Source organism: Colobus angolensis, unplaced genomic scaffold (assembly GCF_000951035.1).
Source record: "Colobus angolensis palliatus isolate OR3802 unplaced genomic scaffold, Cang.pa_1.0 Scaffold66, whole genome shotgun sequence".
Lineage (NCBI taxonomy): Eukaryota > Metazoa > Chordata > Mammalia > Primates > Cercopithecidae > Colobus > Colobus angolensis.
The window spans coordinates 1083091-1096369 of NW_012120265.1; the positions used below are offsets into that span (position 1 = coordinate 1083091).

Sequence of the window (13279 nt, forward strand, 5' to 3'; positions counted from 1 at the left end):
ATTCCAGCCTGGGTGACAGCGAGACTCTGTCTCAAAAAAAAAAAAAAAAAACAACTATCCAGATGGCAGTGGTCCCAGCAGTTGTGTCTTTCTGAATGTGCTTTAATGAGCACACCCCATTGTACTAAAACAGAACTTTTAGCAAAGGCTGGATGATAGGCGAATGGTAGTGGACTCCTCTCTGCTACAAAGCGTCCTGTCGTGGGAGGATAAGGAACAAGAAGTAGCTCCTGCAGGTCGCACCACGGAGTTCACCCAAACTGAGTCCCTCTGGTACTGACCACTCTGGCCTGAGTCCCTCTGGTACTGACCACTCCAGGCTGAGTCCCTCTGGTACTGACCACTCTGGCCTGAGTCCCTCTGGTACTGACCATGCCAGGCTGAGTCCCTCTGGTACTGACCATGCCAGGCTGAGTCCCTCTGGTACTGATCACTCTGGGCTGAGTCCCTCTGGTACTGACCACTCCGGGCTGAGTCCCTCTGGTTCTGACCACTCCGAGCTGAGACCCTCTGATACTGACAACACCAGGCTGGCGTTGACCACCAAGTGGGCATACTGTGGGTCAGAGCACATGTCTGGAGCCCCTGGGGCCATCTGCCTGCTGCCCCTGGGACAAACTGCCCAGCAGCTTGGACTTCTGTGGGAGGCAGGATAATCCCCACCCTGCTGGTGACCAGGGGGTTCAGTTCACTCTGACCCTCCTTCAAACAAGGAGGCGTGCAGAGACAGGAGACTCAGGCTCAGAGAGGTGGAGTGAGCTACCGAAGGACACACAGCATAGGAGCCTTCACAGCCGTGTCCCAGGCACTGCTTGGTCTCTGAGCCTCAGCCACTGCCCCCCAGGTACCAACTCCTGGACCTCAAATGTGCCCGGGGCGGTAACTGAGTCACTTCCTCCCGTGGGCCTTCTCTGTAGGTGCGTGGAGATGCTGATCAAGGAGCAGATGAGGAAATACAAAGTGAAGATGGAGGAGATCAGCCAACTGGAGGCTGCAGAGAGCATCGCCTTCCGCAGGCTTTCGCTCCTGCAACAAAATGCTGTGAGTACCAGTGATCGTGGGGGTGGGGCCTCTTTGGTGGGCGGGGTCTGGTGCTGGGCAGGGCCTTTGGCGTGGCCTTGTTGCTGGGAAGGTTGGTAGGCGGGGTCTTGGTGGGAGGGGGGCCTTGGGTGGGCGGGACCTCCCATGCCGAGGATGGGACTGGGTAGTGGATGTAGTCTCGGGTAGCCGGGCGGGGCCTCCCTTTCCAGTTCCCCGCCCACTCCTACCACACCCTTGGCCATAACCAGCCTTGTTGGGGCCACCAGCCCGTGCAGGCAGGGGCAGACTTACTGCCTTGAACAAAAGACGATGGTCCTCGCTCAGCCTCACTCCAATTGTGTCCCTCTAGGTGAGGCAGGTGGGGGACCAGTTTCCCACTTGCTGGTGGTTCAGGTCATCAGTCCAGCCTTGTCCCTTCTGACCTGGGCCCTCTGCCCCGGGGAAATGTCCCCAGAGCAGAAGAACCAGCCCCACAGTGCAGGGGTGCGTTAGTGGGGAACGGGCTCTGGGCTCCTGTGGGAACCAGGGACCCCCTGTCTTGGTACTGGTCATTGGATGTATCCCCAGCTCATGCCTGTGTCTGTCTGGGCCCGTGTGGTCACCCTGTGTTCATCTCTCTCCCAGCTGTGGCCTCTCAAACTGGGCTTTTCGTCTCCCTATGAGGGGGTCCTGGTATGTACGCGTTCGGTGGGCCCGCAGTGCATGTCTCCCGGTGCAGTGCATGCTGGGGTTCCCTGGGGCCCCAGGCCCCTGGTAGGATAGACGGAGCCTGTCCTAACCTTCCGGAAGTGCATGCTGGGGAGGCCCCTTGCCTGCTGACCTTCTGTGCTCAGGACGACTAATCGGCCACAGGACCACCACTCTGTGCCATGGGATTCCTAGAGAAGTCTCACTAAGAGCCCAGCACATCCACATCAGAACTAACCTCCTGGGATCTGCTCACACCTCTGGCACTAACCTCGCCCACTCAGAGGAGTCAGTTAGACCCCTTGCTTCTTTGTTTCAGAACAAGAGCCCCAAGGCCCGGGACAGCCAGGGGGAGGAGCTGGAGGTGTTGTTGGAGGAGGAGGCAGCCGGTGGCGATGAGGACCGGGAAAAGGAGATTCTCATTGAACGGATCCAGTCCATCAAGGAGGAGAAGCAAGTGGCCCGGTCCCCTCCCTCAGTCCTTCATGTTTAGGGCAAGCTGTAGTGCAGGTTCCATCCCTGGTGGTCCGCTTGGCCTCGCCAGGTTTGGTCCTGTCATCCCTGACACTGGGCAAACAACACTTTTTTTTTTTTTTTTTTGAGACGGAGTCTCGCTCTGTCACTCAGCTGGAGTGCAGTGGTGCGATCTCGGCTCACGGCAACCTCTGCCTCCCAGGTTCAAGCGATTCTCTGCCTTAGCCTCCAAGTAGCTGGGACTACAGGTGCCCACCACCACACCCAGCTAATTTTGTGTTTTTGGTAGAGACAGGGTTTCACCACATTGGCCAGGCTGGTCTTGAACTCCTGACCTCAAGTGATCCCCCACCTTGGCCTCCCAAAGTGTTGGGGTTACAGGCATGAGCCACCGTACTCGGCCTTTATTTCTGAGACAGGGTCTTGCTCTGTCACCCAGGCTGGATTGTAGTGATGCGATCACGGTTCACTGCAGCCGCAATCGCTTAGGCTCAAGGGGTCCACCCACCTCAGCCTCCCCAGTAGCTGGAACCACAGGTGCACACCACCACGCCTGGCTAATTTTTTTACTTTTTGTAGAACAGGGTCTGCCTGTGTTGCCCAGGCTGGGTTCAAACTCCTGGGCTCAAGCAATCCTCCTGCTTGGGGTGGGGGGAGGTTGGGGACATAGAGTTACCCCTAGCAGCAGGATGGCCTGCTCTGTTCCACACGGGCCGGGCACTTTTGGTGGAGTGGCCTTGGACACCACGACCCTTTCTCCTCCAGGGAGGACATCACCTATCGGCTGCCAGAGCTGGACCCAAGGGGCTCAGACGAGGAGAACCTGGACTCGGAGACGTCGGCCAGCACCGAGAGCCTGCTGGAGGAGCGGGCCGGGCGGGGGGCCTCGGAAGGTCAGTATTAAGGTAGCGTCTGCTTTTCTCCTTCCCATCCATCCCAGCAGGCCCCAGGGCGAGGGTCCTCCGACTGCCGGCCCTGAAGCTGCAGTAACCCTGCCATCTGTCTCTCAAAAGGGCCCCCTGCGCCTGCTCTCCCTTGCCCCGGCGCGCCCGCCCCGAGCCCCCTCCCCACCGTGGCTGCCCCTCCACGACGAAGGCCGTCGTCCTTCGTAACGGTCAGAGTGAAGACCCCCCGGCGGACCCCCATCATGCCCACGGCCAACATCAAGCTCCCACCAGGCTTGCCCTCCCACCTGCCTTGCTGGGCACCGGGTGCCCGGGAGGCGGCTGCCCCAGTGCGGCGCCGGGAGCCACCTGCCCGCCGCCCGGACCAGGTACATTCCGTGTACATCACGCCCGGGGTACACCTGCCAACGCAGGGCGCCCTGGAGCCCCTAGAAGAGGATGGCCAGCCACCTGGGGCCAAGCGGAGGTACTCGGACCCCCCAAAGTACTGCCTGCCCCCCGCCTCGGGCCAGGCCAATGGCTGAGGGCCACAGCTGACAAAGTCTGCATGTCCAAGGACGGCCCCTGCACTGGAGCTGGGCGCCAGAGCTGCAGAGCTAGTGTTCGGCCCTCAGAGAAGGATCCAGAATCAAAAGCTCAAGAGCGATGTGAGGTGGGCACCGGCCCCAAGTGCAGAGTCAAGGCAGGGAGAGGCCGGCTGGAGCCAGGCCCCCCTCGCACCCAGCCCGCAAATCACCGACGCACCTGCGGGGAGCGCCACCTCTCCGCCTGCGGCCTCACATCTCCCCACTCCCCTTTTGTACGTGTAACTGTTTCTTTGTACGTGGTTTACGTAACTTTAAACTGTAACAGCCTTAATGGAAGACCAAATGGTTTTTTATATGTGTATGTACAAAGTTTTCTATTAACGCTGCCCGTCTCCCTTATAACCTGGACTTGAGCTGTCAGAGCGGAGGCCACTAGGCCCCTGCGCGTCTGAGGCTCAGACCCCTGCTATGGTTGGCTTGGGGTGGCCAGTGGGCTGGGACCCTCCATGAGAGTTTTGGACACTTGGGCCACCTGACCCATACCCGTCTGACAAGTATCTCCAGGGGACAGCCACCTGGCCAATGTGCATGTGAGGACGTGCTGGAACCTTCCATGGGGGTCTAGGCTATTGGCTGGAGCCAGGACATGAGTCAGGGGCACCACAGACCTCACATGCCAGGGAGACTTGAACGTGGCTGTCACTCTTCCGGACGCCAAGGGCTGCAGGAGGCTGGCTGCTCTTGGCACTACCCACCCCGTGTGACAGAATGGGAGCCAGTGACTCAGGACTGCTCACGGACCAGGAGGGCAATGCCTGAAGTCAGACCTCCCTACAGGTCAACAGGGACAACCCGGGGATCTCTGGAGCAGGGCCCTCCTCTCTCAGGCTTGGCCCATTCCCCCAGACACCTGGACACGTGGCCACAAATCTGGGACAAAGAGCCCTCCACACAGCGTGAAATAAAAAGTGCCTGAGAAGTGTGTGCCTGGGATGCCTGCTCATGTGGGATCGGGCTTGGAAGAGCAAGGCCGGGGGGTGGGGGTCTGCCCTGTGGCCTCAGCCAAGAAGGGTGCAGGGTATGATGGAACACTGTCGTCAAAGATCTGTCTTGACCCTCCAGCAAACGGAGCTCCGAGCAGATCCTCACTTGGCGAGGAGCACCTGCTGTCCTGGGAGCTCTCTCTGGCCTCCCTGTTTGTGCCCAGCCTCTGGAGCTTAAATGTCAGCTGCAGCCAGCACCCATCCATCAGAGGTGGCCAGTTCCCGGCGGGCACAGCAGGACAGGAACAGATGGGCTCCCAGGCTGCCACTAGATGGGAGTTGTGGGCACTGGCTGGCTGGTGTTGGTTGGGGGGCCCTGAAGAACCCAAGTCCAGACTGCACATGCCAGAGGTTGAGGGGCTTGTCCAAGGCCACACAGCTGGGAGGGGCATGGCTGGGATTCAGATTCTGCCCTGCCAGCTTCTAGAGGCCCCTTTGACAGGCCCTGGGTTTGGTCTCCATGGTTGTGGGGTTTTTTTTTTTGTTTGTTTGTTTGTTTGAAACATGGTTTCTGTCACCCAGGCTGGAGTGCAGTTGGCGCGATCTCAGCCCACTGCAGCCTCCACCTCCCAGGTTCAAGCAATTCTCCTGCCTCAGCCTCCCGAGTAGCTGAGATTACAGGTGCGCACCACCACGCCTGGCTAATTTTTGTATTTTTTAATAGGGTTTTACCATGTTGGCCAGGCTGCTCCAAACTCCTGACCTCCAGTGATCCACCCACCTCACCCTCCCAAAGTGCTGGGATTGCAGGCATGAGCCACCACACCCAGCCCTCCATTGTATTTTTCTTTTTTTTTTTTTTTTGAGATGGAGGCTTGCTCTGTTGCCCAAGCTGGAGTGCAATGGTGCAATCTTGGCTCACTGCAATGTCTGCCTCCCGGGTTCAAGCGATTCGCCTGCCTCAGCTTCCCAAGTAGATGAGATCACAGGCACCCACCATCACATCCGGCTAATTTTTGTATTTTTAGTAGAGACGGGGTTTCACCATGTTGGCCAGGCTGGTCTCAAACTCCTGACCTCAGTTGATCACCTGCCTCAGCCTCCCTAAGTGCTGGGATTACAGGTGTCAGCCACTGCGCCCATCCATCTATGGTATTTTTCAAGGACATCAGGCCCACTGGTGTGACCAAGGTACAGATGATCTAAGGTATGGGAAAACATGAGGGCTGCATGCCAGGCCCTGGCCCCTGTGAAGCCCCCACCCTCATCCTGTCACTCCGGAAGAGTGGCACTGCAGGCATAGGGGTACTCAGCTTCCAGGTAATGAGGTCGGCTGGGAAGGGGTTCTCTCCACGGGGGTCTGGGCGTTAGGGGGGACCCAGCCCCACCTTGCTCACTCTGAGGCAGAGCTGCCCCATGTCCCCCTTGAGGCAGGTACTGTCACACTACATTTCCCGGGGGAAGAAACGGATCAAGAAAAGTTAAACTCGCCCAGGGCCGGGGATGGAACAGAGCTGGAGCTGTGACCTGGAAGCTCATAACCACAATACAGATGAGCCCCGCTGAGGTGGGGGAAGCCTTGGATTCCTGAATCCCAGGCTAGAGCCCCTCCTACAAGAGAAATCGGGAAGGGCGCGTGGAGGTGAAACAGCTCTGACTGGGAAGAATCCAGGTAGTAGTGGGGTGGGGGGAGGTACTTTGAGCAGGCAAAACAGAACAAGAGGGCAGACTGCAGGGGTATCTGACACCCGAAGACCCCGGTCGTCCTATCATTCCCGAAGGGTTAACACGCTCTCGAAGAAAAGGAAGTGATTCGCCTAGAAAAATAAAAAAAGAAAAAAAGAAAAAATAAATAAAAAAGAAAAAAAAAAAAAAGGAAGTGATTCGCCTGAGTAAGAAAGAATGGGGTGGCGCCTCTCCTATTTTTTTAAAAGAGAGGTAGGGTCGCGCTTATTGCCCGGGCTGGCTCGAACTCCTGGCTTCAAGCAATCTTTTCCCAACTCCGCCTCCTAAAATGCTGGCATTACAGCCCTGAGCCACCGCGCCCGGCCCAGCGCCCTGCCTCAAAACAAGATATTCTGCTCCAAACAAACATGGGCCAGCGAACCGGAGCAGGCGAAACATCCGCCCGGAAGGCCACTTGAAGGCACTTCCGCCCTCTCTTAACATGGCGCCGGCGGAAGGGGCGGGGTAGGGCCAGGCGATAATGGCGGCATCGAGGCTGGAGCTGAACCTGGTGCGGCTGCTATCCCGCTGCGAGGCGATGGCCGCGGAGAAACGGGACCCGGACGAGTGGCGCCTGGAGAAGGTGAGGGGAATCTCGCACTGCCGCGTAGAGTCCGACTCCCGGGGGGGTGGTTCCTAGGGTTGGAAGCCACCTAGCCCGACTCCCCTGCCCCAGTAGCCTCTAGGGCAGCGCCCTTTCCGGTCAGTCCCGCCACGTCTACCTGTAGCTTCCGCCCCGTCCCTGGGACTCCGCCCCCACTGGTCCCGCCTCCTTTGCGCTTGACCCCCCCCATTTGTCGGCCCCGCCCCACACTCCCATGAGCAGGACGTGGGAACGACCCCCGGGTGACAATCCACTTTTCCTCCCCAGTACGTGGGAGCCCTGGAGGACATGTTGCAGGCCCTGAAGGTCCACGCGAGGTGAGTGCAGGCAGCCTCACCGCTTTCACATCAGCACGTGGCTATTCTGGGACATCCCAGTACGGCTGTCCCAGCTGGGACCCTTCCCTGAGCTGGGGACCATGGACAGGTTTTCTTTTTCTTCTTCCTACCTCCCAGCAAACCGGCCTCTGAGGTGATCAATGAATATTCCTGGAAGGTGGATTTTCTGAAGGGGATGCTGCAAGCCGAGAAGCTGGTGAGAAGGGGTGCCCCTGCCCCCTCAGCCCCCATCACCGCTCACTTTCGTCCCCAGGACCTGCCCCTCCAGTGACTTCTCTTCCCACATTTCTGCAGACCTCCTCCTCAGAGAAAGCACTGGCCAACCAGTTCCTGGCCCCTGGCCGTGTGCCAACCACAGCCAGAGAGCGAGTGCCCGCCACAAAGACGGTGCATCTGCAGTCACGGGCGCGGTACACCAGCGAGATGCGGAGTGAGCTACTAGGCACGGTAGGGCTCCTTCCCTGGTCCCTGGGAACCCCTTGGACAGGGACAGGTGTTCTATGCCTGCAGGCAGCCAGAACCACAATACTGTCAGATACAGGGGCTCTGAGGGGGTCCAGCAATCTCTTCCCTGGGTCATCACACAAGGCTGCCCAACAGAGGGGCGCTGTGGCTAAGGCTTTGCTAGATGAGTAGCAAATTTGGTACAAGGCAAAAATGGACTGTGTCTGGTTAAGCCCCCGAGTTGGCCCAAGAGCAGGGTTTGAGTCCTGGCTTGCAACTTACAAGACACAAAAGTTTCTTCAGCTGTAAAAGAGGATGACAAGTTCCTTTCTGAGCACTTTATGTGGATCAGCTCAATCTTTTAAAATATGAGCTGTTGTGGCGGGGTGCGGCAGCTCACGCCTGTAATCCCAGCACTTTCGAGGCCAAGGTGGGCGGATCATTTGAGGTCGGGAGTTAGAGACCAGCCTGACTAACATGGAGAAACCCTGTCTTTACTAAAAATACAAAATTAGCTGGGCATGGTGGCGCATGCCTGTTATCCCAGCTACTCAAGAGGCTGAGGCAGGAGAATCGCTTGAACCTGGGAAGCAGAGGTAGTGGTGAGCCAAGATGGATCCATTGCACTCCAGCCTGGGCAATAAGAGCAAAACTCCATCTCAAAAAATATATATATATGAGTGGTTGTTACTAGTTTATAGTTGAGGAAACTGAGGCTCAGAGGTCATGGGATTTCCCCATGTCCTGACTGAAGGTGAAAAGGTTGAGATCAGAAGGGACAGGTTTGGGAACAAGACAGGGGGGTGACTTCGTGGCATTTACTTTTTTTTTTTTTTTTTGAGATGGAGATTCACTCTTGTTGCTGAGGCTGGAGTGCAGTGGGGCGATCTCGGCTCACTGCAACCTCCGCCTCCTGGGTTCAAGCGATTCTCCTGCCTCAGCCTCCTGAGCCACTGGGATCATAGGCAACGCCCACCACACCTGGCTAATTTTTTGTATTTTTAGTAGGAGATGGGGTTTCATTATGTTGGCCAAGCTGGTCTCGAACTCCTGACCTCAGGTGATCTGCTCACCTCGGCCTCCCAAAGTGCTGGAAGTGAGCCACCGCGCCCAGCCTCATGCCACTTACTTCTTTCCACAGGACTCTGCAGGTGAGTCACCATGAACACAACAGGACTTGAGGGACAGCTGCCTAGGACAAGACATATATCCTTGCTGCCCTGGGGCCTCCATGCCCAGCCTGACTCCAACAGCAGCATCACCAAATTACGCGTGGAGGAAGAGCCAGGACAGAGGAAATGGCCCCGAGAGGAAACAGAGCTAGGCAATCCTGCCGGGCACAGTGGCTCACACCTGTAATCCTGGCAATTTGGGAGGCTGAGGCAGGTGGATCACCTGAGGTCAGGAGTTTGAGACCAACCTGGCCAACATGACCAAACCTTGTCTCTACTAAAAATACAGAACTTAGCCGGATGCAGTGCCGCCTGTCTGTAGTCCCAGCTCCTCGGGAGGCTGAGGCAGGAGAATTGCTTGAACCCAGGAGGTGGAGGTTGCAATGAGCTGAGGTCGCCCCACTGCACTCCAGTCGGGGCAACAGAGCAAGACTCTGTCTCAAAAAAAAAGGAAAAAAATTAGCCAGGCGTGGTGACGCACACCTATAGTCCCAGCTACTTGGGGGGCTGAGGTGGGAGGATTGCTTGAGCCTGGGAGGGGGAGGTTGCAGTGAGCTGAGATCGCACCAGTGCACTCCAGCGTCGTTGACTGAGAGAGACTCTGTCTCAAAAATAAGCAAATAGATAACTTTGTTAAAGCTAGGCACTCCCAGCCTATGGGACCAAGGCTAGGCTGGAGGGAGGGACCTGGGGTCTGAGGGAACCGAGACAGGAGTAAGGAGACCCTCCTAGAAGAGGGGATATTCAAGCATGGTCAGAAGCCAACGGGGCAGCAGACAAGATGAGGAAACACCATTCCAAACAGTAGGCCCAGCACAGGCAATGGTTAGGATGCCGGAAACAGGAAACCAACACTTGCCTTTTTGCTTGGCCTGTTTTGCTTTCAGAGCCTGAGATGGACGTGAGGAAGAGAACGTGAGTATCTGCGGCCCTGGGGCAGTAGTGGCAATTGGGTGGTGCGGCAGGGACGGGGTGGCACTGGCCAAACTCTGGACCACTGAGGCACTACCACAAGGATCTAAACCAACCAGAAGCCAATTCTGTGGATGCTCTTCGCGGAAGTCAAAGTAGGCCAGACGCAGTGGCAGACGCCCATAATCCCAACACTCTGGGAAACTGAGGCAGGCGGATCACCTGAGGCGAGGAGTTCAAGACCAGCCTGGCCAACATGGCAAAACCCTATCTCTACTAAAAATACAAAAAATTAGCCGAGTATGGTGGCATGCGCCTGTAGTCCCAGCTACTCGGGAGGCTGAGGCAGGGGAATCTCTTGAATCCGAGAGGCGGAGGTTGCATTGAGCCGAGATGGTGCCATTGCCCTCCAGCCTGGGCAACAGAGTGAAACTCAGTCTCAAAAAAAAAAAAAAGGGCTGGACGCAGTGGCTCACGCCTGTAATCCCAGCACTTTGGGAGGCCGAGGCGGGTGGATCACCTGAAGTCAGGAGTTCAAGACTAGTCTGACCAACATGGTGAAACCCCATCTCTACTAAAAACAAAATTAGCCAGGTGTGGTGGCAGGCACCTGTCATCCCAGCTACTTGGGAGGCTGAGGCAAGAGAATCGCTTAAACCCAGGTGGCAGAGGTTGCAGTTAGCTGAGATGGTGCCATTGTACTCCAGCCTGGGTGACAAGAGTGAAACTCTGTCTCAAAAAAAAAAAAAGTCAAAGCAGAGGAGGGGAAACTGAGTCCCACTCAGGGCTGTGGCTGAAGCCATGACCTTTGGCTCCCTTGAAAATGTGTTGGTCGGCCGGGTGCAGTGGCTCATGCCTGTAATTCCAGCACTTTGGGAGGCTCAGGCGGGGGGATCACGAGGTCAAGAGATTGAAACCATCCTGGCCAACATGGTGAAACCTCGTCTCTATTAAAAATACAAAAAAATTAGCTGGGTGTGGTGGCGGGCCCCTGTAGTCCCAGCTACTCAGGAGGCTGAGGCAGGAGAATCGCCTGAACCCAGGAGGTGGAGGTTGCAGTGAGCTGAGATCATGCCATTGCACTCCAGCCTGGGTGACAGAGCGAGATGCTGTCTCAAAAAAAAAAACAAGAAAATGTATTGGTCTTCTCCTCTTTCCCACTCCATCTCTCATGCCCTCCTCCCGCCATGTGTGAGATCAGCGGAGTGGCAGGGTCCCAGCCAGTGAGTGAGAAGCAGTCGGCAGCTGAGCTAGACCTCGTCCTGCAGCGACATCAGAATCTCCAGGAAAAGCTGGCAGAAGAGATGCTAGGACTGGCCCGGAGCCTCAAGACCAATACGCTGGCCGCCCAGAGTGTCATCAAGAAGGACAACCAGGTGTGGAGACTAGGGGAGCTCTCCAGCCTCTGCCCTGGGGCATCAGAGAAGGCTTCCCAGCACAGGAGCATGGTGGCTGGGGCTTTGTGGGATGAATAGGAGTTTTGTAGAAGGCAAAAATGGCATTTCCTGCAGAGGGCACAGCACCAGCAAGCGACAAGAGGTGCAGGCCAGCCCCAGGGAAGTAGAGAGAAGCTATTCAGGCCCCAGTCCTGTTGACACCCTTTCCACCTTCCCCACAGACCCTGTCACACTCACTGAAAATGGCAGACCAGAACCTGGAGAAGCTGAAGACAGAGTCAGAGCGGCTGGAGCAGCACACGCAGAAGTCAGTCAACTGGCTGCTCTGGGCCATGCTCATTATCGTCTGCTTCATCTTCATTAGCATGATCCTCTTCATTCGAATCATGCCCAAACTCAAATAAAGACCCCCGCCCACCTTGTCTGTCTTCCTTCTATCCCCTGTCCCCATCCAGCAATGCCTTTCAGGGTGGGCAATGAGATGGGAGGGTCTTTGGAGGTCCCTGAAGAGCCACAGAGATTGTGTGAGCAGGGAAAGAAGAACTTCAGTGCCAGATGCGGGGGCTCACGCCTGGAATCCCAGCACTTTGGGAGGCCAAGGCAGGTGAATCACTTGAGGCCAGGAGTTCGAGACCACCCTGGCCAACGTGGTGAAGCCCCGTCTCTACCAAAAACTACAAAACTCAGGCGGGCATGGTGGCACATGCCTGTAGTCCCAGCTACTTGGGAGGCTTAGGCACGAGAATCGCTTGAACCCAGGAGGTGGAGGTTGCAGTGAGCTGAGATGGCGGTACTGCACTCCAACCTGAGCAACAAACAGAGCGAGGCTCCATTGCATAAAAAAAAACAGAGGCCGGGCGCGGTGGCTCAAGCCTGTAATCCCAGCACTTTGGGAGGCCGAGACGGGCAGATCACGAGGTCAGGAGATCGAGACCATCCTGGCTAACACGGTGAAACCCCGTCTCTACAAAAAAAAAATACAAAAAACTAGCCAGGCGAGGTGGCGGGCGCCTGTAGTCCCAGCTACTCGGGAGGCTGAGGCAGGAGAATGGCGTAAACCCGGGAGGCGGAGCTTGCAGTGAGCTGAGATCCGGCCACTGCACTCCAGCCTGCGCTACAGAGCGAGACTCCGTCTCAAAAAAAAAACAAAAAACAAAAACAGAAAAAGTCAGCCTGGCGGGTGGTGACTCATCAACTCTCCCTCCGCCCACGTTCCTCTGGAGCCTACCCGATGACGGAGGAGGCCCAGCCCCAGGAGGCCTTAGGAGCCTCCGATTGGCAGACTCACAGCCAAACTCAATGCCTTCAGCAATGTGAGGCCAAAGGGTAGGACACGGGCTTGGAGGGTCGAGGAGGAGTGGGGTAATGACAGGAGCTCAGCCTGGAGGAGGGGGTCTCAACACTAGGTCTTCCCTGGAATTGAAGGCAATAGTTTGAGGACACAGCTCAGCCACACTGCAGCCCCAGCTCTTGGGACACGACAGATCCCTCACACAGTCACTGGACAAACACACATGGGTCGTGCCCAGCGCTCCCTGGAGACCCTGCCCTCCCCAGGTCACAGTCTGATCATTTCAAAGGAGAACTGGGAGGGTACTAGGGTAGGGGTCCTGAAAAGGGTCGTGGAGTAGGAATTCTGGGGTCCTGAGCCCTGCTCTCACACGAGCTCCAGACAGGGCACAGCCTGTAAGGGAGCAGCTGAGGGGCTTGGTGACAAGGGCTTGGGGTGTCTGCCCCATGGCAGCATGATGGCATTGTGGAGACCCTGGGAGGTGCCCAATGGACCCCCATCCAATGGATCCCATCACACAGTGAGTAAAACCATTAGGTAGGGATTTTTTTTTGGAGACAGTGTCTCGCTCTGTGGTCCAGGCTAGAGTGCAGTGGTGCAATCATAGCTCACTGCAGCCTCAACCTCCTGGCCTCAAGCAATCCTCCTGCCTTGGCCTCACAAAGTGCTGGGATTACAGCATAAGCCACTGTGCTCGGCCCAAGTAGAGATTTTTAAAAGCGCTACTGGCAGTTTTTAAAAAGTAGATCAAGGCCGGGTACGGTGGCTCAAGCCTGTAA

The 13279-nt window shown here is 56.8% G+C and overlaps 2 protein-coding genes across 2 annotated transcripts in view; both read left to right on the top strand.

Moving 5' to 3' along the window:
* Window positions 1-4621, top strand: part of MYO9B (myosin IXB) — a 119482-nt gene extending 114861 nt beyond the window's left edge. Inside the window, exons 33-37 of the mRNA XM_011925897.1 lie at window positions 918-1041; window positions 1666-1713; window positions 2048-2185; window positions 2972-3095; window positions 3216-4621. Of these exons, the coding sequence (XP_011781287.1) occupies window positions 918-1041; window positions 1666-1713; window positions 2048-2185; window positions 2972-3095; window positions 3216-3631 (850 nt within the window). The 3' untranslated portion in view covers window positions 3632-4621. The remainder of the gene's footprint in view (window positions 1-917; window positions 1042-1665; window positions 1714-2047; window positions 2186-2971; window positions 3096-3215) is intronic.
* A 2140-nt stretch (window positions 4622-6761) lies between these two features.
* Window positions 6762-11630, top strand: USE1 (unconventional SNARE in the ER 1 homolog (S. cerevisiae)). The gene is made up of 8 exons (XM_011925738.1): window positions 6762-6925; window positions 7214-7263; window positions 7402-7480; window positions 7579-7731; window positions 8870-8879; window positions 9788-9815; window positions 11014-11188; window positions 11431-11630. The coding sequence occupies exons 1-8, from the start codon at window positions 6824-6826 to the stop codon at window positions 11611-11613; spliced, it is 780 nt and encodes a 259-aa protein (XP_011781128.1). The 5' UTR covers window positions 6762-6823; the 3' UTR covers window positions 11614-11630.
* The last annotated feature ends 1649 nt before the right edge of the window (window positions 11631-13279 follow it).